The sequence below is a fragment of the Sprattus sprattus genome (assembly GCF_963457725.1).
Source record: "Sprattus sprattus genome assembly, chromosome: 18".
In the NCBI taxonomy this organism is placed as follows: domain Eukaryota; kingdom Metazoa; phylum Chordata; class Actinopteri; order Clupeiformes; family Clupeidae; genus Sprattus; species Sprattus sprattus.
This window is the reverse complement of record NC_137916.1, coordinates 19,207,370-19,232,903: the sequence shown is the minus strand read 5'-3', so window position 1 is coordinate 19,232,903 and position 25,534 is coordinate 19,207,370. Positions and strand designations below refer to the sequence as shown.

General features: G+C 50.8%; 1 protein-coding gene across 1 annotated transcript in view; it reads right to left on the bottom strand.

The window, feature by feature from the left end:
• Positions 1–1,045: 1,045 nt before the first annotated feature.
• Positions 1,046–25,534, bottom strand: part of notch3 (notch receptor 3) — a 36,542-nt gene continuing 12,053 nt past the window's right edge. Inside the window, exons 3-33 of the mRNA XM_080856878.1 lie at positions 22,398–22,540; positions 21,804–22,139; positions 20,654–20,776; positions 20,246–20,479; positions 19,926–20,081; positions 19,516–19,701; positions 18,108–18,221; positions 16,236–16,349; positions 14,360–14,593; positions 14,160–14,270; positions 13,814–14,006; positions 13,404–13,549; positions 12,719–12,952; positions 12,312–12,464; positions 11,823–12,051; positions 11,363–11,564; positions 10,916–11,072; positions 10,611–10,795; positions 10,372–10,504; positions 9,851–10,105; positions 9,630–9,742; positions 8,886–9,424; positions 8,289–8,615; positions 7,868–8,016; positions 7,488–7,713; positions 7,007–7,097; positions 6,729–6,897; positions 6,268–6,569; positions 5,877–6,024; positions 5,680–5,777; positions 1,046–5,459 (exon numbers count right to left, since the gene is read on the bottom strand). Of these exons, the coding sequence (XP_080713004.1) occupies positions 3,966–5,459; positions 5,680–5,777; positions 5,877–6,024; positions 6,268–6,569; positions 6,729–6,897; positions 7,007–7,097; positions 7,488–7,713; positions 7,868–8,016; positions 8,289–8,615; positions 8,886–9,424; positions 9,630–9,742; positions 9,851–10,105; positions 10,372–10,504; positions 10,611–10,795; positions 10,916–11,072; positions 11,363–11,564; positions 11,823–12,051; positions 12,312–12,464; positions 12,719–12,952; positions 13,404–13,549; positions 13,814–14,006; positions 14,160–14,270; positions 14,360–14,593; positions 16,236–16,349; positions 18,108–18,221; positions 19,516–19,701; positions 19,926–20,081; positions 20,246–20,479; positions 20,654–20,776; positions 21,804–22,139; positions 22,398–22,540 (7,294 nt within the window). The 3' untranslated portion in view covers positions 1,046–3,965. The remainder of the gene's footprint in view (positions 5,460–5,679; positions 5,778–5,876; positions 6,025–6,267; positions 6,570–6,728; positions 6,898–7,006; positions 7,098–7,487; positions 7,714–7,867; positions 8,017–8,288; positions 8,616–8,885; positions 9,425–9,629; positions 9,743–9,850; positions 10,106–10,371; positions 10,505–10,610; positions 10,796–10,915; positions 11,073–11,362; positions 11,565–11,822; positions 12,052–12,311; positions 12,465–12,718; positions 12,953–13,403; positions 13,550–13,813; positions 14,007–14,159; positions 14,271–14,359; positions 14,594–16,235; positions 16,350–18,107; positions 18,222–19,515; positions 19,702–19,925; positions 20,082–20,245; positions 20,480–20,653; positions 20,777–21,803; positions 22,140–22,397; positions 22,541–25,534) is intronic.

The following is a 25,534-nucleotide window of genomic DNA, read 5'->3' as shown; positions in this document are numbered from 1 at the left end:
CCAAATACCCTTAGTCATTCATCAAGATGGGAAAGACAAAAGAACACAGTGTCGAAGTGCGACAAAAAGTTGTTGAGCTGCAGAAATCCGGAAAAGGATATAAGAAAATATATAGACAGTGGAAAATACCCATTGTGGAAATGGGTAAGAAGTTCAAAGCGACAGGAGATGTTCCTGCTCAGCCTGGAATAGGAATCAGCCTGTCTGTAAATTGACCCCACACACCGTGAGGAGGATGGTTCGACTGGCAAAAGAATCTCCAAGGATCACAGCTGGAGAATTGCAAAGGTTAGTTGAGTCCTGTGGGAAGTTTGTGGGAAGAGCTGAAGCCGAGTCTACAAGCATTGACCTCAGAATCTGAAGGATCTGGAGAGATACTGTATGTAGGAATGATCTCAGATCCCTGCCATGTGTTCACCAACCTCATCACGCATTATAGGAGAAGTCTCGGAGCTGTTATCTTGGCAAACGGAGGCTGCTCAAAACATTTTATTAAAGGGTGCCAATAATTGTGGCACACCTGTTTTGGAGAATAATATTTATTTATTTAAAAAAAATCTTTCAATAATTTTACTTCAATGAAAAGGTAAGATTTTTGTAAATATTTTGAGTGAAAGACCAAGAGGATAAACAGCAAACACATATTTGATCATAGCCTGTCATTCACTCAGGGTGCCAATAATTGTGGAGGGCACTTTATGTTTGCTCTGGATTTTAAGAATGTAACCATTTTGATGCACTGGAGTGAATTTTTACCTTCTCAGATGACTTAATCAAGGATAATGTAAAGTTAGTAGAGTATGTTTATGAAAACTGGGTTGAGACCTTAAGTTATTTAGTTATGAAACTCTTGAAGATCTACTGGAAAAAGGAAAAAGCAGATCTGGCTAAAACATATGGACATATTTAAATATATGCTTCGCCAAGTGCCCAAATACTTAGAAAGTCAAATTTGAGTCAAGTACTTGTATAAACATTACAATTTAAAATGTGCTGTTCTGCAAAACAAGGCAAAAGATGATTTATAAAAGACCCAACTCAAGAATGTAGATCCCTACTGTTTTTTATTAGAAGTACCTTATTTTACAACCTTTGTTTGTAGAGAGAAACAATGTGAAAAGGTGTTTATATACAACGATATTGCTTTTAAAAAACTACTTTTAAACAAGTATAGAAATTAATAATGAAACAGAAAACGTCTAATCCGATCTAATAAAGTGAGACCAATAGAACATCAGTCCTCTCAGCTTCTCGACAATAAGGCTAATTGGAAGTACATAATCATTTTAGTACATAATCATTTTAGCAAAATAAGACTCTTAAACAAGTAGATCTAAATAAGACAAACATATTTACAGGTAGATAATGGGGTTGATGAAATGCTCATATAGGAGACTGGAGTGTTGAAGTGTATGAAATGTCATAAAACAGAAGCAGAAATGTAATTGAAAAAAAAACATTAAAAAAACGAAATAAACAAAAAAAATCATCAGTGCCCCAAAAACAGAGAAAACACCTTTAACATGCTTTTAAATGGCAATTTCTGAGAATGTCTGATACTGGCAGAGTACCTGCGCTTCAAGAGACAACCCGAAAAGTAAGGAAAGACACTGAAAATGTGACTGATAACCCAACGCAGCTGTTTGACCAATCTTAAACTCGGGGGCCCTGAAGATGAGTTCTTGGGAGAGGAGAACGCCTAAAATCTTTTTTTCTTTTTAAAATTAATCTCGGAGGGGCAGCACTACATAGCAGCGTTCCTGCTCCAGGATCCAGGGTTATCATCTCCAATTACACAGACGACCTCTCCCTCCCAGCTGTTAAGGAGGGGGGGGGGGGGGAGGGGGGGACCACTGCTAAAGATGCAGGGGGAGCAGACACTCTCTCTCTCCTGTCCCTGCATGCCTTATAACGCCTCCCTGAGGAGTGACAGGGCACTAGCAGCTCCAGCCCTCCCCAGCCACGGCCCTCCCCATGTGGGCAGACCTCCAGCTGAACACAGCTTCCCAAACACCCGCAGGCGGAAGGGTGGAAACAAAAAACAACACCTGCTGGGGGAACATTTTTGTGGCCTTGCACACACTTGGGTGATTTGCGAAAGGAACGCTGGATGTAAAACGAGGCATCAAACATCACGTCAGACATCAGATATTATAAACTTGCGGTTGCTGAGGCCAGATAAAGCCTCTGAGGGGGAGAAAAAAAGCACAGGCACAGTGCGAGTTTGGGTAGCAGCAGACACTGCAGCTCCACACGAGCGGGTGGCAGAGGGCAGGGGGGGGGGGGGGGGGGGGGAGCAGGAATGTTTTCAGAAGAAGACACACAGGTGTCACAGTTTAGAGTGACAGCGAGCAGCAGCCAATAAGAAAGAAAATCATGAAATAAAATAATAGCTTAGTACATCTCGTCGATGTTCACAAAGGTAACCATGTTTTCAGTAGAAGGATAAAAATCATCATAATAAAAACAAATAAAAACAGAAAGGATAAAAAAACAACAACAGAGCACTTTAAAAGGCAGTGACTGGCTGATTTAGTAATGGCAAAACAAATAATGAACTCATCTATACTGGTCATAAATATTTAAGCTGAAATACTGAAGGAATGGAGGTTGCAGCTGGCTTCTCTGGAGAAGAGCCCAGGACTGAGAGCCACGAAAGAGTAAGACAGAGGGGGCAGTTGGAAAGGGACATCTCACGGAATCACACCTGGCTTTCCTCTGAAGGCTGACCTGTAGAGCATGTGGTCACTGGTATTACTGCAAGAAGGGAGAGCCCAGCTCACTTTCACTGCCCTCATGTTCGCCCCAAGAAGTGCTTCAGAAATGTCCCTATACATTCTTACACGCAATACATACCTAGAGAAATGGATTAAACTGACTAATGATACTTTTTTTTGTTTTCATCCAACATAATTTGACATTTACCTAGTTTAAGCAATTTTTTTGTAATTTGTTCACAGTGCCAATCAGTTTCTTTTTTTTTCTGGCCTAAATAAATAACAAACACTGAGTGCCCTCTCTCCATCAGTCTGCGGCCCAAGGCCACCAAACCTATCGTGTCTGTGTGTGACTGACTAACACGACAGGATTAAACTGGATATATCTGTTGATGTTTGTCTGTGACATGTAGGACATAGCCTAACAAAAAGAACAAATGCCACAAGTAATCTATACTGGCCACTTCTGCTTCATAAATAGGTACAGGCCATAGGGTAAGGAACAATTCTATGGTACTGACTGAAAACAAGGGCTGAATGAGAAGAAGGAAAATGCCTGAAATAATAAAATCACCTTTAAGAGGGACAACGCCCTCATATTCGGGTTTCATTTTTCAAAACAATATGAATGTGAGTCGGACCGGACATGACATTGGAGAATAACCGCAGCGCCTCCGGGCTGAGGCTGTGAAGAGTAACAGGTCTGGGCCATGGAGTGGCCGCTCATTTCGGACACAGGAGAGGGAGAGAACGCCCCACGAGGCAGTTTCTTTTTCTTAAAAAGGAGGAACACAGGAAAACAATAAATAAAAAAGAAAGGAATTTCCTTCAACATTTGCTTTTTTTCTCTTTCTTGATCTACTAAAAGTTTGTTAGTTTCAGGAAAGTGTCCCCCAAGTCTTTGAAATAAAAGACGTGGCTTTCTTCATATACTTTTTTTTATAATAAAAAAACAAGTCCATCTGAGACAGAATAAGTCTTACTTCATTATATTGTCTTTTCTTTTAAGACAACAATAACAACAACTATTTTTTCCCTTTACTCTTTTTTTTCCTCTGCAAGCAACATCAGCAGACGGTCTTCTTGATGCAACACAGTCAATCCGGATCCAATTCAAAATCTTGGAAACTGGCTGACCCATAAAAACTAAACCAGAGCCCTAATGAGAGCTCCCTTCTCTGTTCTCATTGGCTCTTACACTTTCAGGGTAGGGGATGGGAATGTGTGGAAGTGGCGATGGTGGGTTCTTCACGCGAACACCTGCATCTTTCCGTTGGACTCCTGGACGTGGGGGATCTGGGTCTGAGCGGGTCCGGACACGGCTGGGCTCGGGGTGGACTCAGACCAGTCGGACACGCACTGCGGGGAGGGGCTGGACCAGGGCTCTGGCGACTCTGGGGAGGGGGTCAGGTAGGGGTGCTCGCTGGGCAGGCGCAAGTAATGCTTGGGGGTGACATCCATGGTGGGGGTGTAGCTGTGCTGGGAAGGTGGGGTGGGGTAATCCTCCAGGCCCGTGCTGCTGCCTCCGGGCTGGGGGGCCTGAGCCTGGGACGGCTGGGCCGCCACTGCTGCTGCCTGGGAGGTTGGCTGGGGCTGCTGAGGGGAGTGCTGGTGGTAGAAGACTGTCGGGGGCTGCGTCTGCTGGGGGGTGGGAGGGCTGGAGGTGCCCATGCGTGCCAGGATGTGGCTGTGGTGCTGAGACTGGTGCTGTGGCTGCTGCTGCGGCTGCTGCTGCTCGGCGATGGAGGCCAGCTTGATGGGGCTGACGGTGGGGGTGGAGGAGATGGGCGTTGGCTGGAGCATGGGCTGGGCTGCACGGAACATCTGCTGGTGCATGAGCAGGCCACCCTGCTGCATGGTGGGCGTCTGGGGCATCATGCCGGCCTGCACCATGTTCACCACGGGCTGGCCGCACTGGGAGGCGGATATGCGGCTGTGCCAGTCGAAGGGCACGCTCACCGGGTTCACCATGCCCATGGTCATGCCCAGCTGGCCGGAGTTCAGCACGTAGCTGTGTGGGTTCACCACCGCCGCTGATGCCATGGAGACTCGGGCGTGCATGGAGAGCCCGCCGTCTCCCCCAGCACCCAGGTCATTGAGCTGTGCCAGGGAGACGGCGAAGGGACCGCTGCCGTCCAGCATGCCGCTGTGTACCATGGGAGTGTTGGGCACTGACATGGAGGTGTGGAAGAGGCCTGGCGAGGGCATGGCGACCGGCGAGGTGGGGTTGGTCATGTAGCCCGCGTTGCTGGTGCCGCCGTGCGGCGAGTCGAGCGAGTCGACGGGCGAGAGCGTGACCGAGCTCTCCAGCAGGGCGCTCTGCATGTCTAGCGTCAGCTTCTTGTTGCGCATTTTGGCGGACTCCTTCAGGCTGATGTTGCCGCCGTGCTGCCCGACCATCCCGCCCGAGCCCTTGGCGCTGGGACGCCGGCTCTTCTTGCCCTGCGGAGTGGTCTTGAGGCCTTGCATGAAGCTGCTGGGTGGGCACATGAGCGGCGAGAGCGTGTGCCCGCCGGCGGCCACGGCCAGGTGGTGGGCGGCGGCGCTGTGTCCCTGTGGGCTACGCACCGTGTTGTACTCGTCCAGCAGCTGCACGATGTCGTGGTGCATGCGCTCTTGAGCGATGTCGCGCGGCAGCCGGTCCATGTGGTCGGTGATCTCGCGGTTGGCAAAGTGGGCCAGGAGCACCTTCACTGCCTCGCAGCTGCCCTCGCGAGCCGCCAGGAACAGAGGAGTCTCCTCCTAATGGACACAACAGATAAAACACGCCGTCAGGAAATGGACATCGTTCATTTAGTTATTAGTGAGAGAGGGAGGAAGACAAAGCAAGAAGGGGAGGAGAAAATTTAGCCATGTACAGGGAGAAAGAGAGAGAGAGAGAGAGAGAAAGAGAGAGAGAGAGCGATAGTGTGTGAGTGTGTGAGTGTGTGAGTGAGGAAGGAAGGTAGACTTCATTATTTACCTTCAGATCCTGCATGTCTTTGTTGGCTCCGTTCTTCAGCAGGGCAATGGTGGCTTCCACGTTATTGACGGCAGCAGCCCAGTGCAGGGCAGATTTACCTGAGCAACACAAAACCACAAATACACACTTAGAACCACCGGAGCCTAACACCACACCAACATACCCATTACACCTCCTCATTGCTTTAAAACCCTTACCCAGCTCGTCGACGGCATTGACATCGGCGTGGCAGGTAATGAGCTCCTCCACCATGCCCTCCACTGCCAGGCGGGCAGCCAGGATGAGGGCCGTGGAGCCATCGTACATGCGGGAGTCCAGGTCAGTGGCACGGTTACGGATCAGGATCTACAGAAAGCGTGGTTAAAAGGGAGAAATGAGTGGATGAAGAGGACAAGAGAATCGGGCCTGAGAATATAGACTTCTGGTATATATCAGCTTAAAGCTAGGTAGTTATATATTTGTAAGCATGAACATGTACATGTTTATGTGTATATGTGCCTGTGAGCATTTATATACAGTATGTATGCATGCATGCAAGCATGTGTATGTATGTGTGTGTGTGTGTGTGTGTGTGTGTGTGTGTCATACCTGGAATACTCCTTGGGCATCAGCAGCCACAGCTGCGTGCAGCGGTGAGCGTCCGGTGTTGTCCTGTGCATTGGCGTCAGCTCCGGCATCCAGCAGCCTCTTGGCGGCGTCAGCTCTGGCATAGCGGGCGGCCAAGTGCAGGGCTGTCTCCCCGGTGCGGTCTGTCTGGGCGGCCAGCGAGGCGCCCTGGTAGATGAGGTCAGAGATTATGTTGGCGGATGACTCCTCCTCCTCTTCCTCTTGCACCTCTGGCTCCAGGCCGCCTCCACAGAACGACGCCAGCATGAGAGGAGTGAAACCGTCTGCCGCAAAACGACACAGAATAATCAGTCAGTCAAAACCAATACACAAAAATAATACACAAAATATGAACATCTGACAAAACAAACACAGAATAAATCACAGGACAAAAAACCAACACATGAAAAAAAGCTTGGGATTGTGATTGTGGGGCATCTTACCAGGTCCTCGGACGTTGACATCCATGCAGTCAGTGTCAAACTCTCCCTGCGGAGGCGTGAGTGCCATGGAGGGCGGCATGCGGATGTCGGCGGCTGCCAGATGGTGCTGCGTCCACTGCCTGGAGTCCACTGGGTCCTCGCTGTCCGACAGCATGCTGGGCTCCTCCACCTGTGACCAATCATTACATTTCAGTCCTCTGGCCAGCCCCTTACCAGTGCCCTCACTTATTATCATGATCAGCCAGCCATCAGCGCCAGCCGTCTACACCAGCACCTACCTTCATTCTCTTGGCCTCAGGGCAGTCTGTATCAATCCACTGGTCACTGTGGTCTCCCAGAAGAGACTCTTCCACTGTCTTTGGCATGTGCCTGTGAAATGAAAAAAAAATAACTTTACAAACCTGGACTGGGCAAACGGAATATACCCAAGCCTAGGTGTGAGGAGATGAGTCATGTCTGTGAGCTTTATACTGGGTCAGTGGCCATAATAACTTTCATCGGAAGTATACAATATTCATATTGAAAACGTGGCTTATGATCCCTCAACAAGACCATGGCACAAAAATATTGCCCATATCTCATCACACTTGTTATGCAAATCCATTGTGCCAGTAGACTAAATTAGATTCAATTCAACTTCATCATCATTGAGCAGAGTATGGGTACAAAGCCAATGATGTTATACAGTATTAAAATAATGTGATTTGAGAGTGAACAAGGATGAGGGTGAGGTGAGGAAGTGTGGTGTAATGGACTCACTTCATGCCCAGGGCGTCCTGTCCCACAGGCTCCCTGCGGTTCTTGTTGCTGCTGGTGTCCTTCTTGAGGAAGAAGCCCTCGGGGAACCAGAGCGTACTGTGCTCCCGCTTGCGCCGCGCGATCAGCATGCCCAACACCAGGATGACCAGCAGAAAGACGGCTGCCACGCCCACCAGCAGAAGCTTGGACCACTCTGGCAACTCATCTTCGGGTCGCATCCGCTCAGCTGAGAGGTGAGGAGGAAGGGAGGGAGAAAAGAGTTGTTTACATTATGAACACTCACTGCGCGCTTTCCCCTCAAACATTATAATAGCCTACACCACTACGTAGGCTTTTGAGATCTGTTCGCAGGTATGGTTGAACATAAAGGCTGTACTCACTGCGGACTGCTTTGATGGGGTAGGGGAAGCGAAGCATCTCCGTGGCAGACAGGGCTCCCAGGTACTCTGCTGCTGTGTCAGCTGAGGGGAAGCAGCCATCAGAGCCTTGTGCGCACAGACGGTTGTCTATCTCCAGATACACGATGGACCTACGGGGGGAATGACATGGGGGCATTAAAGACTGCGCCGTTAGAGAATGGGACAGAGCCATACCAACTCCCAATGATGGGGGGCCATTCCACTTTCACACCACCGCTAAGGTACTACTTATATTTAATTCATGGCATTGAGTTGAAGGCCTGCCATCAGATTTGCTAATGTAATTTGCCGCCATTTTGATGTTGACAACTGCAGCATGCCTGATGATTGAACAACACACACTCACACCCCCCTTCCTCTTGGCAGTGCCCACCCTACTCACCCAATGACCTCCTGATGAGGCTGCAGCTCGCGCTTGAGGCGTGCCTCGCGGCGGGTGTATGGCCGAATCATGGCCTCGCCGTTGTGGTCGAGGCGGAAACGCAGGCTGGTGCGCAGGATGGCGCTGAGCTTCTGCAGGAAGGCCGTGCCCGTGCGCAGCAGCTCTTCGGGCGGCAGCAGCACCGTGACCACCAGCACGCCGTCCGCAAGGTTCTCGGGCACCTTCACAGCGCAGTCCAGGCCGTCCCAGCCACATTCCTCCGTGTTGCAGCCCTGGTCGCAGAGGCCATCGGCAAAGTGGTCGATGCAGTATGTCTCGTAGATCGGACTGAGGGGGTCAGAGGCAGAGATGTTAGCTTAGATGCTGCGGCTAATTCAGTAAATTCACCAGTTTAAATTAACGAGTCCAATTTATATAGTTTAGTATAGTGCTTTTTCCAACACCCATAGTACAGTAAGTTCATATACAAGGGACTCACCTCCCTACTATCAAAATGGAGCACCCACCAAATTTATATAATTGCAGCTATTTTAGCATGCTCACCACACTCACTAATGCCACTGAACAGTACAGTAAAGTAAAGTGGTGGAGACTTACTTGCAAACCTTCTCCTTACTGCGGCAGTCAAAGTTGTCGTAGAGGCAGGCAGCATTGTTGCAGCTCTCGTCACACTGGCTGTTGTTGAAGACACGCCAGCAGCGCGGGTCAGGACAGTTGGCCCACGGGTTGACGGCCAGCGAGCAGTCACCGCCGTCCCAACGGCAGGCGAAGGTGTTGCACTCCTTGTCACACACACCGTCATTGGCCTTGCCAGGACAGTCGGCCAGCGGGCAGGCAGGCGGCGGTGGCAGTGGGTCAGCAGAGCGTCCGTTGGGCTGCTCACAGCGCTTGCCGGTAAAGCCGGCGGGGCACTGGCAGTGGAAGAAGGGGAAGGAGGTCTCCTCTGTGCACAGACCGCCGTTGCGGCAGGGCTGAGCGGAGCAGCCCTCGTTGCTGCGGTGCTGGCACTGTGGCCCTGCGTAGCCCTGCAGGCAGCTGCAGCGGGCGCCGCGCGATGTCAGCGTGCAGCTGCCACCATTGTAGCAGGAAAGCTCACGGCACAACATGCTGCGCTCACAGTTGGCGCCGGTGTAGCCCTGATCGAGGGAGGAAGAGGAGAGGAGGGGTTAGAGGCAGTAAGGGTTTACTAAAGCATACAAGCTTGAAGATGACAATAACCGACACTGATAGATGAATGTAAGGGGGAGGATTGTTGTGGAAACAAGATGGGAGGAGAAGAGAAGAGAGGGGGAAAAGTCTTTATTGAAAGAAAGGTGAACTGGGGTTGACTACAGGACATACCAATTGACAGGTGCAGGTGTATCCTGAGGCTGTGCTGCTGGTGACACTGCAGGCGCCTCCGTTCTGACAAGGCTGAGACTCACACACACTGAAACGGTTCTGGCAACGTCGACCTGTACAAAAAGAATTCAATGAAAACTCGGGTTACCTACTTATACGGTGGACTGGACCACTAAAGTGAACCCAATGAGGGCTGTAAGGAAATGTAGGCAGTCCATTACCTGTGTAGCCAGGCTTGCAGATGCACTGGTAGTCGTTGGGCAGCTGGATGCAGTCCAGGCTGTTGCCAGGGTTACAGGGGTTGGACAGGCACTCGTTGATGTCTCCCTCACAGCGGTCCCCAGTGAAGCCAGGGGGGCAGTTGCATTTGTAGCCGCCCACGCGGTCCACACACGTGCCGTTGTTCTGACACTTGGGGGTGCCCCGGGGCCTGGCTGGGGCGGAGCAGTCGTCCTCATTGATCTCACACAGGACACCTGCAGAGACAACACAAGACACACATTACATAAGAAAAAAGCCATCATACAGTGATAGGAATCTTAACAATAATGCCATACTGTTGAAACACTCAGCAAATCTTATTTTCAACCACTGTAAAGCAACTGGGTATACACACACACACACACAAGCTGGCATATGGTGATACATATATGGAATCCAATAGCCTGGTCATTGACATTACTGGCCGTCAAGCCAGAATTGCTGGACATCTGTAAGTATATTTTTAAAAATGTGAGCTTACCCAGAGTGCCAGGTGGGCATGAGCAGATGTAATGCCCCACAAGGTCAATGCAGGTGCCGCCATTCTGGCACGGGTGAGACTGGCACTCGTTAATCTCCATGTCACAGTTCTCTCCATGGTAGCCTGGCATGCACTGAGAGAGAAGACAAACAGTGAAGCGTTAGTCCACAGCGTGACACTTATTTCCAAAACAGCTAAACCCTTTTCATGTGACTTTAATGGAATGTTGTGGAACTCACGTCGCATGTGTATCCTCCCACGTAGCCCCTGCAGGTGGCGCCGTTGCGGCAGGGTTTGTCCTCACAGTGGTCTACCTGGCTCTCGCAGTAGCTGCCTGTGTAGTCGACTGGGCACTTGCAGTAGTGGCTGCTGCCCGTGTTGACGCAGTGCCCGCCGTGGTGGCAGAGCTCGTCCGTCTGATAGCCTGTGGGTCCACACAAATGTAGCTTAAGAGTCAGGGTGGGAAATATGGACCCATGGGGTTACAGAATTGACACAAGATACCAAAACCGCAAAACAATGAGCTGCGATGGCGTTTACACACCTCTCTGAGCTGCGGCCACTTCGCAAGACACCCCTGGGATGTCACAGTAGCGGCCCGACCAGCCGCCCATGCACTCGCAGGTGAAGGCGGCGTCCTTCTGCCGGCAGCGGCCTCCGTTCTGGCAAGGGTTGGAGCGGCGGCACCAGTCCACTGGGACCTGTGGGTGAGACAGAGACGCACACACACACACTTTTAAAAGTGGCATTGACAAAAGGCACCACATGGTCGTCCCAATGGATCAAACTTTTGTTTGCTGGTGTAAATCACCCGCAATACCCTAGAGCATCGCATTAGCTCAGCAAAGGCATGACATTCTCTCTGAATCTATTTTAGATCTATTTTTTATTTCCATTTACTCATTTGACAGAGTTTTAAATAAGGTAACTATCAAATGAGGTCTATACAACACCTCCATGGGTGGGGTGGGGTTGGAGGGTAGTGCCTTACCTGGCAACGGTTGCCGGTGTAGCCTTTGGGGCAGGAGCAGCGGAAGGACTCGAGGGCATCCTGGCACAGGCCACCGTTGAGGCAAGGCTGTGAGTCACACTCGTTCACCTCGTACTGGCAGTGTGAGCCGGTGAAGCCTGGGCGACACGAGCAGGTATAGCCGTTGATCTTGTCTGTGCAAGTGCCTCCGTTGAAGCAAGAGCTGCGGAAGAAAGAGATTATCATGATCAGTGCGTGCACAAACACAAACACACACACACACACACACAGTGTCTTACATGCAAATATCATCTTGTAAAAATTCAAACAGACATACAAACAGTCCATAATATACAAATACAGTTTTAGACAAGAAGCTTAGCATTGATAGCATCTCTGTATGTGCATTTACAGTCGCTCAGCGTATTTAAGACATAACCCTATAACTGTACACTAACTGCATTACTCCCTTATTACTCACCTCTCAGTGCAGTCAGGGATGTTGGTCTCACAGTGGATGCCCGTAAAGCCAGGCTTGCAGGTGCAAGTGTAGCTGTTCACGTAGTCAGTGCAAGTGCCTCCATTCCTGCAGGGGGTGCTCTGGCACTCATTCACCTCCACTGCACAGCGCGGGCCAGTGAATCCAGGCAGACAGCTGCACTGGAAGCTATTCACACCATCTGAGCACGAGCCTCCATTCAGACAGGGGTCTGGAGGAAAGAGGAAGGAAGGACAGAAAATGATTAAAGGAGAGATCACATTTATTCATTTAGCAAAGGCTTTCAAAGCGACTAGAAGTACAGATACACATTTCCATCAGTATTGCAAGTTTCCAAGATATCAAACGCATGATATTGGTGGTGTTGGCTCCTTGCCTACCAGCTGCATTACCAGTTGAGCCACAGGAAAACAAATGTACACTAAATCACCAAAAACACAGGCCATAAGAGGCAGGGCAATGATGTCTTACTCGGTGAGCAGTCATTGATGTCTGTCTCACAGTTGGCCCCGGTGAAGCCGGCCCGGCAGGAGCACACATAGGCCCCCAGTGTGTTGGTGCAGGTGCCGCGGTTTTTGCAGGGGTTGGAGATGCACTCATTCACATCGGCAGTACACAGCTGACCTGTTGGGGAGGAGAAGAAGAAAGGGAGAAAAAGAAAAGAGACCGGTTCAGTCACTGCACAGCTTGAGTCACTCTTTTTCACAGACATTCAAAGCTCAGTTGCTCATCAGACCAATCACTACACTTGTCTAATAAGGCTACAGACACAAATGCTCTCTCTGACTCAATCTCTGACTTGTTCAAACTCAGACAAGGTTGACGACATGATTGATGCCTGGACTCTGTTCCCTGGAAAACAGGAGCTTCGCCCTCACCTTGCCATCCAGACAAGCAGTTGCACTGGTACCCCTGGTAGTCGGGTGTGTTGACGCACTGGGCGTGGTTGGAGCAGGGGTTGGGGGAGCAGGGAGTGAGCACTTCAGCACAGGTGGGGCCGTTGTAGGGCAGATCACACAGGCAGGTGAAGCTGGCCACACCATCCACACAGGTGCCGCCGTTCAGACACGGACTTGATGAGCACTCGTTGATATTCATCTGGCACAGGTTACCTGAGGGAGAGAGAGCAGCCACAGGGGTCAGAGAGGTCAAATTGACACACAAGACTGTTCTACTCTGAGGCACATGGTCATGTTGAGTTTAAGGCTACTCTACCCTGAGAAAACAACCTCTCTAACCGGCTATTCCTAGAGTGGCCACTAGGAGGAGTTCTAGCCTAAGTCAGTTATGATCTCTACCAGGCAGACATTTTAGATGGGATTCCTCAAGTGCCCTTTACAGAAGCCGAGGCCGTTCACAGAAAAGCAAGCATCCGAATGCTCAGTCATTTAGAGTTGATCTTGTCTGTATACATAGATTGTTTGGATGTTTATGATGCTCTTGTAATCTGTATATTTAAACATCAGGGCCTCCCAGTAGCTATTACTCCCACGTGTTTCCACATAGGCTCTTGTTTGAGTTTACACTGGATGAGTGGAGGGGGTTGCTACTGAGCACGCTCACCTTTGAAGCCCTGGCGGCACTTGCAGATGAAGCCGTTCAGCTGGTCAATGCAGGTGCCGGCGTTCTGGCACGGGCTGGGCAAGCAGTCATTGCGGTTCAGGTCGCAGTTTTTTCCCACCCAGCCAGGCTCACAGTCACATCTGTAGCTGTGGGAAACACACAGGGAAGGTCGCGATCACACACAGCTCAAACCATTTACATTTAGAAGACCCTTATCCATAGCGACTTACTGACACGTATATTTGGCCTGTATTGTTTGCGTTTCCTATTGGTACTTAACCCGTGAGCTTGGTATCGTCAGCACCTTTCTCTACCAGTTTAACTACAGGAACACAAGTAAATTAAATAGCTACTTAAATGTGTGCTCACACAAATGTGCGTGGGTTGTGTGTGAAGGACTTCATCCTTACCCATTGGGGTCTTCTCTGCAGGCTCCATTGACACAGGGGTTGCTGGCACACTCATCCACCTTGGAGTAACAGTAGGGCGGGTGGAAGCCGTCAGGGCACTGGCAGTGGAAGCCGTTCTCGTCATCCACACAGGTACCGCCGTTACGGCAGGGGTTGGACGAGCACTCGTCTATCTCCACATTGCACTTTGGGCCTGAGAGCAAAAGAGAAAGAGCGAGATCTTTAGGACCTCCCGTCCTTCCTGTACAATCCAATAAGGCCTTGGTCTCATTTGTATCGCGTTTGGCCTTAGGCTTAAAGCTCATGTTTGTGTGATGTGGATGCACAAGATCGAAAAGGTTCTCACCAGTGAAGCCAGGCTCGCAGACACAGTCGTAGCGGTTGATGCCATCCTTGCACATACCAAATTCACATGGGTTGCTGGCACAGTCATCAAAATTGATCTCGCAGTTGACACCTGTGTGGAAAACAGCACATGTGGTTAGATGATGGGACACGGCAGACTTACAGTGTCATGAAGTGAGCTTGCCTTTCTCCGTGTCTTACCTGAGGTGCCGTGCTGACACTGGCAGATGTACTTGTTGACCAGGTCCACACACTTGCCGCCACTCTGGCAGGGGTTGCTGTGGCACTCGTTGAGCTGGTTCTCGCAGCGGTAGCCCGTGTAACCAGCATCGCAGTTGCAGGAGTAGGTGGCAATGCCGTCGACGCAGGTACCGTGGTGGCATGGGTCAGGCCGGCAGTTATCAATGTTGCTCTCACAAAGGGTCCCCTCAAAGCCTGGGCAGAGAAAGAGAGAGAAAGAAAGGAAGAAAGGAAGAGAGAGAGATAGAGAGCGAGAGAGTAATAGAGAGAGACGGAGGAAGGTCAATATTTGAGGGAGGTTTTTCCCAGGCCTTCTTTGAGGTGTCAGTAAAGAGGGAGATCAGGTGGCAAAGGAAAGCGTCTCTCCTTTATTTTCCATGGAGCAGGGCAGTTCCTGTGTGTCAGTTCTAATTTCCTCTCGGGGTGCCCCAACGTGGGGAAACCAGTGCAAATACATCAGACGCTGCCTCAAATTTCAGCCAGTTCAGAACGGCCTGTCCTTGTCTTATTCCATTTTATCAGCAGACGTTCTTGTTCCATCGGACTGTTTGGGTTATCCTTTTATTTCAGTTTTTTTGTCTCAGCTCTGAAAACTTCCTTTTGCTTCATTGAAATTCTTTCTAATGCCCACCCCTCCCGTTCACTCCAACACACTCACACACACACACACACACACACACACACACACACACACACACACACACACACACACACACACACACACACACACACAGTTTTTTTACACATCCTTTTTTCTCCCCAAAGTTTTTTTTTTCTACCCCATCTCTTTGTAAACTTTCTTCCACTTTCCTTATGCCTTGTTTCTTTTTTTCTCCCTCGCCTTCATTTTTTTCACTTTCTAAATCATTCTACTTCCTTCACATCCCTTGTTTCTCTCGTGTGAAAAGTCCTACAGTCCTGTTGCAGTCTCAGTTCTCAAGGTTTCCATGCCGACAGGCTGTGGTGTGTGCTTCTGTGTGTGCTTCTGTGTGTGCTCCTGTGTGTGTGTGTGTGTGTGTGTGTGGCTGTGAGAGGGATCGGGGCAGGGCCATCTGTGCTGAGGGGAGCAGGGACTATGGAAGGGAGAGTCCTTCAGCTTTTGTCCCCAGCCAGCAGAGGGAACAATGGGCCGCCTTGCAGCGAGAAGGCCCTGCTCAGCAGAGGAGAGCAGGACCATGGGGGAATACCGAGCAGCTGCCTCAGCTAACAATGCAAACACACTCCCCCGTTTACAACGGCCGTCTCCAAACACCACAACTACTATAGACAAACACACACACACAACACACAACACACAACACACAACACACAACACACAACACAGTCTTTACCAAGAAGATAAAATGTAAAGTTGCACCCGGACATATTTAAGGAATGTCAGCAGCAAGCGAAAGAGGGGACCCTCAGATGCGGCATAATATCCTGTGTGAGTGTGCATTGTGGGGGTACAGATGAACAGATGTCGGGGTGACGACCGAGCGTAACCTCGGTCCCTGCCAGCTGCCGGACCCCGGTGACCCCATGATCCTGGGGTCCGACTGGGGGGAAGAGGGGGATTAAGGGCCTCTCGTCAGTCTGCCTAGTCATCTGAACACAGAGGCATAAAGAAAGCGAGGGAGGGAGCCATCTGACCTTGAATCTCCCTCAGCACCTACGCCGGGGTCAGCTCTTCCCAGACTACAGGTGGTAGTAAGGGCCAGAGATGCCCGTGTCCAGGAGGGGAGGTGAGCTTAGCCCCTGAGCTTTTGTGCTGCTGAGGATGCCATACCAGGCCATGACGTGCCATTTACCTAACAAGTAACCGTAAATCTTTTGGGGAGGGTTAGGTGGGACTTACCTTCTGCGCAGCGGCACTCGTATCCGTTGGGCCGGTCGAAGCACTTGGCCCCGTTCTGGCAGGGCGTGCTGGCGCACTCGTCAACGTCGATCTGACACATGGTGCCGGTGAAGCCTGGGACATACAAACACAGAGGCCAGGGGTCAGACTAAAGTAGCAGTAGAAAGGTCCGGGAGGAGATCAGGGGGTCACTACGGCCTCCTTAAGGGGCCAAAAGGTCTCCGGCCAGGCCTAGGGACGTCTGGACAAGAGCAAAGAAAGTCCCCTCTGAACTCGGATTATGACGAACAAGGGTGATTCTTAGAAATGACTTTGATGGATGCTGGATTGTTCCACATGGTCTGGGATGCATCTGTCCAACACAACATGCTAGCATGTCTGCATAAAAACCCCTCTGTTGGAATGCTGGTGTGAAGTTATGTTCAGGCATGGCTACAAACCCATATCATGGAATGTCTATGTTAGCTCTGTTGAAATATGTATCAAACTATGTTCTAGAGGGGTTATCTTAAAGGAGTTCAAATGGTATCAAAAAGAGATTCTGGAATTTCGATATAAGACCAGGCTGTTCTATAACCTGTATGAAACTGGTCTACAACAATATCTGTATTAAAAAGATCTGGATGAAGCCATGAAACCATGTTCTGGAACTGGTAGTAGTTTGTTTTTCTTTCTTTCCTTCTTTCTCTGGAATTTCTCAGTCAAAAAAATATTCTGGACTGTTTTCATCAGACAAGGTGATTAGAAATGTCTGCAAATCAGTGTTCAAATTTCCATAAAAAACAGTGTTTGGAATGTACACAATATCACATTCTGATCTGCTCCAAGACACTTTTGATTTATTGGTGTTGTTTTTTAGATATAAAAAGAACGACTGCGTTACATTAGCTTGAGTTGGTCTGACAGAACAGAGCCTGGTTGCTTTGTTTCAGAGTTTCTCGATGGGGTTTTCATTCTGAGTTGTCTAGACAATGCAGAGCTTTCAAATGGCTTCCCAAGACCGGCGTCTCCTTTGAGCACTAGTGAGCTGGCATCAGACCAGCAGGATTAAACCACACTGTGCATTTCCCAACAGTGCAGTTAGGGGTTTTATTTGATGACGACGCAACTATCAAAAAAGATCATTTCGAAACTTGCACTGCTTGGGAAAAACTCACCTGGCAAGAGGCTACAATAAATAAACAAATACATAAAGAAATGAGTAAATGCAAGTAAATGGGCAGGGGGGCCCCATGGAAATGTCAGTGACTGGCTCTAAGGAACACTTTGTGTTGATTAACAGTCTTGGGATGGGGTCTGTGCTGATGCTTGGGGCAGGGGGTTGGGGGGTTGTGGGGCGGTGAGACAGTGGAATTGTTTTCTTTCTTGGGGCAACATCCCCCCACTCCCTGTGCTTGCTCCACAAGCTCAATAGCTAGATGGGGGGGGTGGGGGAGAGGGGGGTTGTCTGCCCCAGATGTAAATTGCGGACCTGGAAAAGAATCTCATTAGCAGGACTGCTGTCCCACCCCCCTCCAAAAAAAAACGGGAAGGGGAGGGGGGCGGGTTTGCTGTCCCTTCTCCTGCACTCAGGCTGAGTGGGTGGGGGTGGGGGGTGGGAGTTTGGGGTCACAATAGTGTCTTTGTTCAGGCAGAGGGAGATAGGCCGGCACTGAGTTTTCTGGCTTTTCTAAATAGTTCTGCTGAAGTCCATTGCACAGAGTTGGACTAATTTCGAGCCACAATTTCGATCAACTTTTTTGGCCAATTGGCCATTAGACCTTACACCTAAAGAGTTGCTCTTATTCATTTAGCATGGTTGATAGTGTGGCCCAAAGGAACAGGTGGGCAGGTGAATGCTAGTCTGACAGAAGGAAGCTAACAGTCTTGTACCTGGCTGACAGGTGCAGGAGAAGCCGTTGACCATGTCCCTGCAGATGCCATCGTTCACGCAGGGGTTGCTCTCACACTCATCCACGTCCACCTCGCAGTATGTCCCAGTGTAGCCTAAGTGGAGAGAGAGAGAGAGAGGAAGGAAGAATGAATGAGAGACATTTAGTACACAGAAGCTAAAATTACAAGACAAGCACTCACACTCACACTCAAGAAGGGTCCTAGACTCACACGAAGTGCAGAAGCTACACACATATCAGACACCCCCTCCCCATTACAGAGCCATAACAAAACTCCAACTCTCAACATGTGATGGGATGGGACATAGATTTGTCTACTAAGGACAATGGATTGTGAATGCTCTCAGAGGGGAGTGAGAGCGACTCCAAGGTCTCTGGGGGTAATTTCTCCCTTTTGACGTGAACATGTCTCATAATCGGCGCGCTCAGGGTCCTGTGCATCAGCCCATTCGGGTGAAGCCGAGTGTGCGGGAGCGGCGAGAATGCCGGGGCAGCGTGAGGGGACAAGGGCATAATGAAGGCTCCCTGCGAATCAGGCACACAGGGGCAGAGGAAGAGGAGGCCGAGGAGGAAGACGGAAAAGTGGAAATGTGATTGTGTGTGTGTGTGTGTGTGTGTGTGTGTGTGTGTGTGTGTGTGTATGAGGAGGGAATGGGGGAATGTTAAAGAGAGTTTTTTGAGGGGCAGGGGGAGGATTGGGGGGGGGGGGGGGGTGGTGGGAAAAAAGTTCTCTTTTTCCCTTGCTTGCTCTCTCTCTCTCTTTTTGTGTGTGTGTGTGTGTGTGTGTGTGTGTGTGTGAGGGGTGCAAAGTGGAGCACAGAGGGGCCCTATTGTTTGCCTCCATTCCCACCACTCCGGCGCTCATTATTATTCCCGGCACACTCCTCCCCCTAGCCGCTCTCTCCCATCTCTCTCATCCAGCCCTATAGACCGTGCTCCCAGCCCTAATTTGTATAGTCCCGGCACACACGGAAGGGCCTGGGTGCAGGGGCTTTCGGGAGCGTGTGTGTGAGGGTGCGCAGGAGTGTTGCAGGGAAGCAGGAGCGTCGTGAGGGCAGCTTGGTGCCTTTGGCGAGTTGGCATGGCACCGGTGCCAGTCTGTGGTTAAGGCCAGGTCACGCTAAACCACCCCCATCCCTACCCTAGGCCAAGGGTGTTGCATAACAGCAATGGACACTATTCTGCTGGGGAGGCTCCAGCTCTGGGCAGTGACTTGGCATCTTTTGACTGCAGGGAGATTCCATCAGGAGAGGCCGAATTATTAACAGCCTACTATCTGTTAAGATGGTGTCATCGAGTGGGTGCCCGTAGCGTGTGTGTGTGTGTGTGTGTGTGTGTGTGTGTGTCTGTGGGTTACTGCGGCCGTGGCGTGGGTGTAGAATGCAAACCTGGCATGCAGATGCACGTGAACTCCCCGATGCGGTCCAGGCAGGTGGCATCGTTCTGGCAGGGCATGGACAGGCACTCGTTGATGTCGATCTCGCAGCGCGGCCCTGTGTAGCCACGCCCACACTGGCACTGGAAGGAACCCTCTGTGTTCACACACTTGCCAAAGTGCTCGCAGGGATTCGCACCTAACAGAGGCAGAGGGGGGAAAAATGTGAGGGTCAGATCATTTTCTTCTCAAGTAGGTGTTCACAGAGAGAGAGAGAGAGAGAGAGAGAGAGAATAAAGAGAGAGAGAGAGAGAGAAAGAAAGAAAGAAAGAGAGAGGGAGAGCGAGAGTGAGAGCGAGGAAGGGCACATAAGGACAGAAGACAGCTCAAGTCTGCCTGGTTGCAGTGCAGTAGCCCTCTCACCGATGGAGCACTCGTCCATGTCCTGGTTGCAGGCTCCTCCAACGAAGCCGGCAGGGCAGGTGCAGATGGCCCTGCCGTTCAGGGGGTTGGTGTCACACACGGCCCCCTCGTTACACGGGTTGCTCACGCACGCATCATCCAGGTGACACAGGAGACCTGACGACACACAAACACCCACACATTATACATGGATACCATCACCTCAGCACAGAGTCAATCATTTTACCCCCATTAGACAACATGAATAAAGCAGCCATAACCAGTCTGCCTCTCAGTAGCCTAACCATAGGGGTCCTGACTGGATGAATGTATGGGCTTACCGGTCTTGCCCACTGGGCATTCGCAGAAGAAGGAGGCAACACGGTCGTGGCAGGTGGCACCGTTGAAGCAGACTGCCGTGGCACAGTCGTCGATGTTCTCGCTGCAGTCGTCGCCGGTCCAGCCGTTGACGCAGACGCAGGTGTGGCCGCCGATGGTGTTGAAGCACGTGCCGCCGTTGTGGCAGGCGTTGGGCTGCATCAGGCACTCGTTTACGTCCTCAGCACAGTACTGGCCTGCAGACACAAGCAGAGAGAGAGAGAGAGAGAGAGGTCAGCGCAGTTCCCGTTGGTTTACATAGAGGGTCCAACCATACCAAAAATAGTGCACAGAATCAAAAACCAAATTGTACTCAACAATACTGCACACAACGTAAAACCGGGAGTTAAAAATGACAAGTGATTCCATACCTGTCCATTCTGGAGGGCACTGGCAGTTGTAGGTGTTGACCCCATCCACACATATGCCCCCGTTCATGCATTTATGCCCGGGGCAGTCATCCACGTTGGTCTCGCAGTTGTGGCCCTCGAAGCCTGTGGGAAAAGCACAAATGACATGACACGTTAGGGTGAGATGAGAGAGAACCAGGAAGAGACGAGTCTAATGGCAACAGTGACTCAATATCCCCTGCCTTGATCTCTCCCACACACATATATACACACACACACACACACACGGGGGTGGATGGCAGGCTGCTCATTCCCATAACCTCTGTGCTGTACAGGGCTATAGAAGGCAGCTGGTCTGTCAGGAGCAGAGCAGCACGGCGTGGCGCGGCGTAGCTAGCAGCCGCAGGGTGTCGGAGTGTTTACACGTTCTCATGGCGGTTCCCACAGTGGCAGGGGCCGAGCGGCGGGGCCCAGGGAGCGAGCGGGAGGCTCCAGAGGGCTGCGCTTCCCTGCCGTGTTTGCTTGTTTTATAATCTCTCACAGTTTCAATGACTTCCTCTCTGGCGAGGGACATTTCCTGTCCGCTCCCTCGAGGGAAAGCAGAAGGGGCCATAAAGCAGATTCCCCTTTTCTGCGGTGCTGCAGCCGAGCCCCCTTCACTCACTCACTTACTCTCCCTCTTTTTCACCCACTCCTTCCCACCCACACAGAGCTATTTATAGAAGCTGGGGGGTCTGACCTGGAGAGGGAGACTAAATTGTTCCAGCACTGTGATCAGCCTGGGAAAACCCAGAACCCAGCACGGCAGCATGGGGGGGGGGGGGGGTTACAGAGTGGGAAAGGATGTGTGTGTGTGTGTGTGTGTATTTGTGTGTGTGTATTTGTATTATTGTCTATGTGTAGCTATCTATGTGTGTGTATGTGTGTGTGTGTGTTGTTTTAGGGTCTGTCTGAGAGTATTTGTGTCATCAGTGTGTGTATTCTTCTCCGTATCTAGCATGTATGTTTCTGCAATTGTATGCATTTCAGTGCCCCTGTCTGTGTGTGTGTGTGTCTGTATCTGTGTGTGTCTGAATTCAATATACGGTGTTCAACCATCTGTAAATCTATATATTAGGAGTATGCATGAATACGAGTCTGCATATCTAAAAATGTAAGTGTGCATCAGTACCTGGCAGGCAGGCACACTCATAGGCGTGGTCGCTGATCTGGTGGCATGTGCCCCCATTGAGGCACTGGGAGGGCGCACAGGGAAGGGTGACGATCTCGCACGTCCGCCCGCTGTAGCCTGGCTGGCAGCGGCAGGTGAAGGAGCCGTGCGTGTTCTGGCACATGCCGGCGTTCAGGCACCTTCCCTGCTTGCGGCACTCATCGATGTCATTGCGGCAGTTCTTGCCCTGGAAGCCCGGCGGGCAGGAGCAGTTGTAGTGGTTGTTCCAGTTTGCGCAGCGGGCGCCATTGGCACAGGGGCTGGTGGCACAGGCATCAATCTGGGAGCAGTCTTGGCCTGTTGGAGGGGAAAAGTAGAGGCCGCATTAATAAGATTTGTGCCTGTTACATTCAAACTTAAAACTTTCTGTTAACTGTTTTAAAGCACTTTAACCTCCGTAATCTTTTATTTTTCAAAAGCACTTTGAGTTACCAGTGTGTATGAATTGGACTACCTACATAACCTTTTCTTGCCTAATCAGATAGGCCTCACCTTTCTCTTATGTTCTCAGCATTCTGGAAATTATGGAAAAAAATGTTGGTTTGCTACACGTACCTCGGAATCCTCGCTGGCACACGCAAGAGTACTGGGGGATGCCATTGGCCACAGAGCTCTTGCAGACGGCTCCGTTTTGGCACGGCCCACGATGACAGGGGTCCAGGTGTTGGCAGAGAGGTCCGATGTAGCCAGGTCGGCACCTATGGTTGAGGGAGAGACAATCATGAGATGGCAGGTCAGACAGTGAGAGGGGGTTGTGTGAATTGAGGTTTTTGAGAGGGCGGTGCAAAACTGCTGCAGCTCCACCCAAAAAAGGAAAATCCGCCAATTTCTGTCCCTTCCTTCCCAAAAGTTAATCTGGCAGTGGACCGACACACAGACGGGCGCTCCCTGCCCTGTCTCTGGCATGACCAGTGATAAGGGTATTGGGAGGGGGTGAGGGGGGGTGGGAGTGTCCAGACCCACTTTGTCTTGGCCAGCAGTGCAAAGCATACACTGCAATTTGGACATGGATATCATTGCCCTGCGTCATTTGTGTCTGGCGATGCAGTTTGTCAATGGCAACACACTCACTCAACTGCTTGTCTTCAGTAAGACCTATGGCTATTAAAGACACACACACACACACACACACACACACACACACACACACACACACACACACACACACACACACACACACACACACACACACACACACACACACAAAGGCTCCCCCCACTCCTCTCTCCAGCTGGGGAGGCTCGACATCTCCCCTCTCCACACCAGTCCACATTCCTCTGACATTACTCCTCTTCCGCACCCGTTCACTCTCTGCCTTCCTCCTTCCATTTATTTTGTGTGAAAACAGAAAGACGCCCCAAATGCAAATGTCAGGACACATCATTTCGCCAAGATACCATTAATCACAGTGGAGGACCCCAGACATGACTTCATGTACCATACCGGGTGTTCAGAGACAGAGTAACATCTAATCTCAATGTTTCAATCTCATTTGAATGAATAGTGAGAAGCAAAAATTTGATGAGGGAATTGGGCTGAGTCGAGAACTGGGCTGCGATGAACTCTATACACTGCCTGCCTTTTCTGTTTGTGTCCATGGACCAAAGCATTATCTGGCCAGCGGGCTCGGAGTGACCACACAAACAGGCTTTTTAAATGTCCTTCTCTCCGGGGACTGCCGGCCGGTACAGCCACTGATCTTTCGGCTTGAGAGGGGGGCCAGTGTGTGCTGCGAAACCCAACACCCACACAGGAGGGTAGTGGTGGGGTGGGGGCAGGGCGCCCTGCCACAGGATGGGCTCGGACATCAAACGGGGCCCGTTTCAAGTCGATGACAGGGGCCCTGTGATGACTGTCCAGGGCTTGTTTTACAGTGAAAAAGGAGAGAGGGCCTGAGGGAGACTCCTAGGAGAACAGAGACAACAATGGCCTTTCCTCTTTTCAGGATAGCCATTTTTCCCCTCCCTTCCCCCCCCCCCCCCCCCCCCTCTCTCTCTCTCTCTCTCTCTTTCCCTCTTTTCTTACACTCAGCTATCTCATTGGTCTATTGTCCTGCTTCTCTTTTGCTACTCTTCCTCCCCGGTCGAATCTGATGGGGTTTCTCTCTGACCCCGAGGGCAACGAGAGCCTAGGGAGTGCGGTGACGTTGGCCAAACCCTAGGGGGCGCTGCCTGAGGGCCTCCATTACAGGGCAATGTACACCCCCTCCATCCTGTGCACTGTGCTGTCCCGTTGCTCTGTTTCATAAGAGCCGCTCTGTTCTGGGGTGCTGGTGCTCCCCCTCCTCCTACTCAACACAACAAGACAATGGCCAGACGACTGAACCGCGAGGCTCTACTCTGGCTAAGGCAGGCAGACCCACAAGAATGTTCGGCAAACTGCCCCGCAGTGAAACACAGGATGACAGGAAAGGAGGAGAGGAAAAATAGGAAAGGGGGGAAAAAAAACTAAAAAAGAAGAGTAAACTAGCGCCCAGAGCAGCAGGAGTGTTTGTCTGCGTGCAAACAGCTGCTGATCTCCCGAAAACACAGACTGGAACCATCTTTTCCTCCCTGTTAATAGGTCATCTTTTCCTCTCTGTTAATAGGTTAGGAATACAACTCTTGATGCTGATAGGACTTCGGTTGTGTAGTAGTACACCTGCCTGCCATCCCTGCTGCATACTCTGGCTGCCTGTAGCTTTTAGTTCTTAATTCTGGGGTCAGACTTAGTGCCAAAAAGAAGAGAGAGAAAGAGAGGGGCCGAAAAAAACAACAGAGAAGCTAGCGCAGCGCTGGATGCTTGCGAGGAGGAGGAGGTCCTGTTCAGTTACCACGGCTACTGCTCTGGCCTCAGAGAACGGGCCCCAGGAGCAGAAGCCTGCCGTTCCCAGTGATCCCCCTCACACGCTGAGGGGTCAGGGGTCAAAGGGCAGCAGTCTGATTGTCATGATAATGCCAGGCAGGCAGCACACAGGAGAGCAGAGAGGAGAGGAGGCCAGGCCAGCGTGTCTGTTGAAGCTGGGGGGGTGGGGCTGAGAGCATGTGTCGGTATGCATAAGTGGATGAGGGTGTGTGTGTGTGTGTGTGTGTGTGTGTGAGAACATACATGGGTATTTGGGAGGGGGTGGGCTGGTCCAGAGAGAGAGACAGAGAGAGACAGACAGACAGACAGACAGGGAGAGAGAAGTGAAAACCTGCGTGAGATAGAGAGGGAGTGTGTGTATGAGCGTGGAAAGACGAGTGAGAGAGAGAGAATGTCATGTCATATTTCCTGTAATCCCTCGTCTCCTGCTCTGAAAACACTCGCACTCTCACTGAATCCCAGATCGCCGTCGTCCTGGCAACCTCACAGACGACCGAACAAGCCTGACACCCCACCAATCGCCCCCTACCCTCCTACCCCTTGGCTATTTGTCATGGCTTGGCTGGGTTTATTTAGAGGCAAATTAACTATGTCTGGAATCTCGGGTGTCACAAAAAAAAGAAGAAAAAAATGACACTCCTCGTTGTGGCACAAAGAAGGGGGTGGGGAGGGGACCCGCTCTGAGAATTTTCAGTGTGTCACACAGGCCTCTCTGACACTCTCAGACTCTTAGAAATGTGTCCTTTCTGCAAAGCAGACATTTAAAATTAAAAGGGGGGGGGCTGTTGTGGCACAGCCATCTTTTCACTCTGTTGTTCTCTACCGAGGGTATTTACTACAGGAGATGG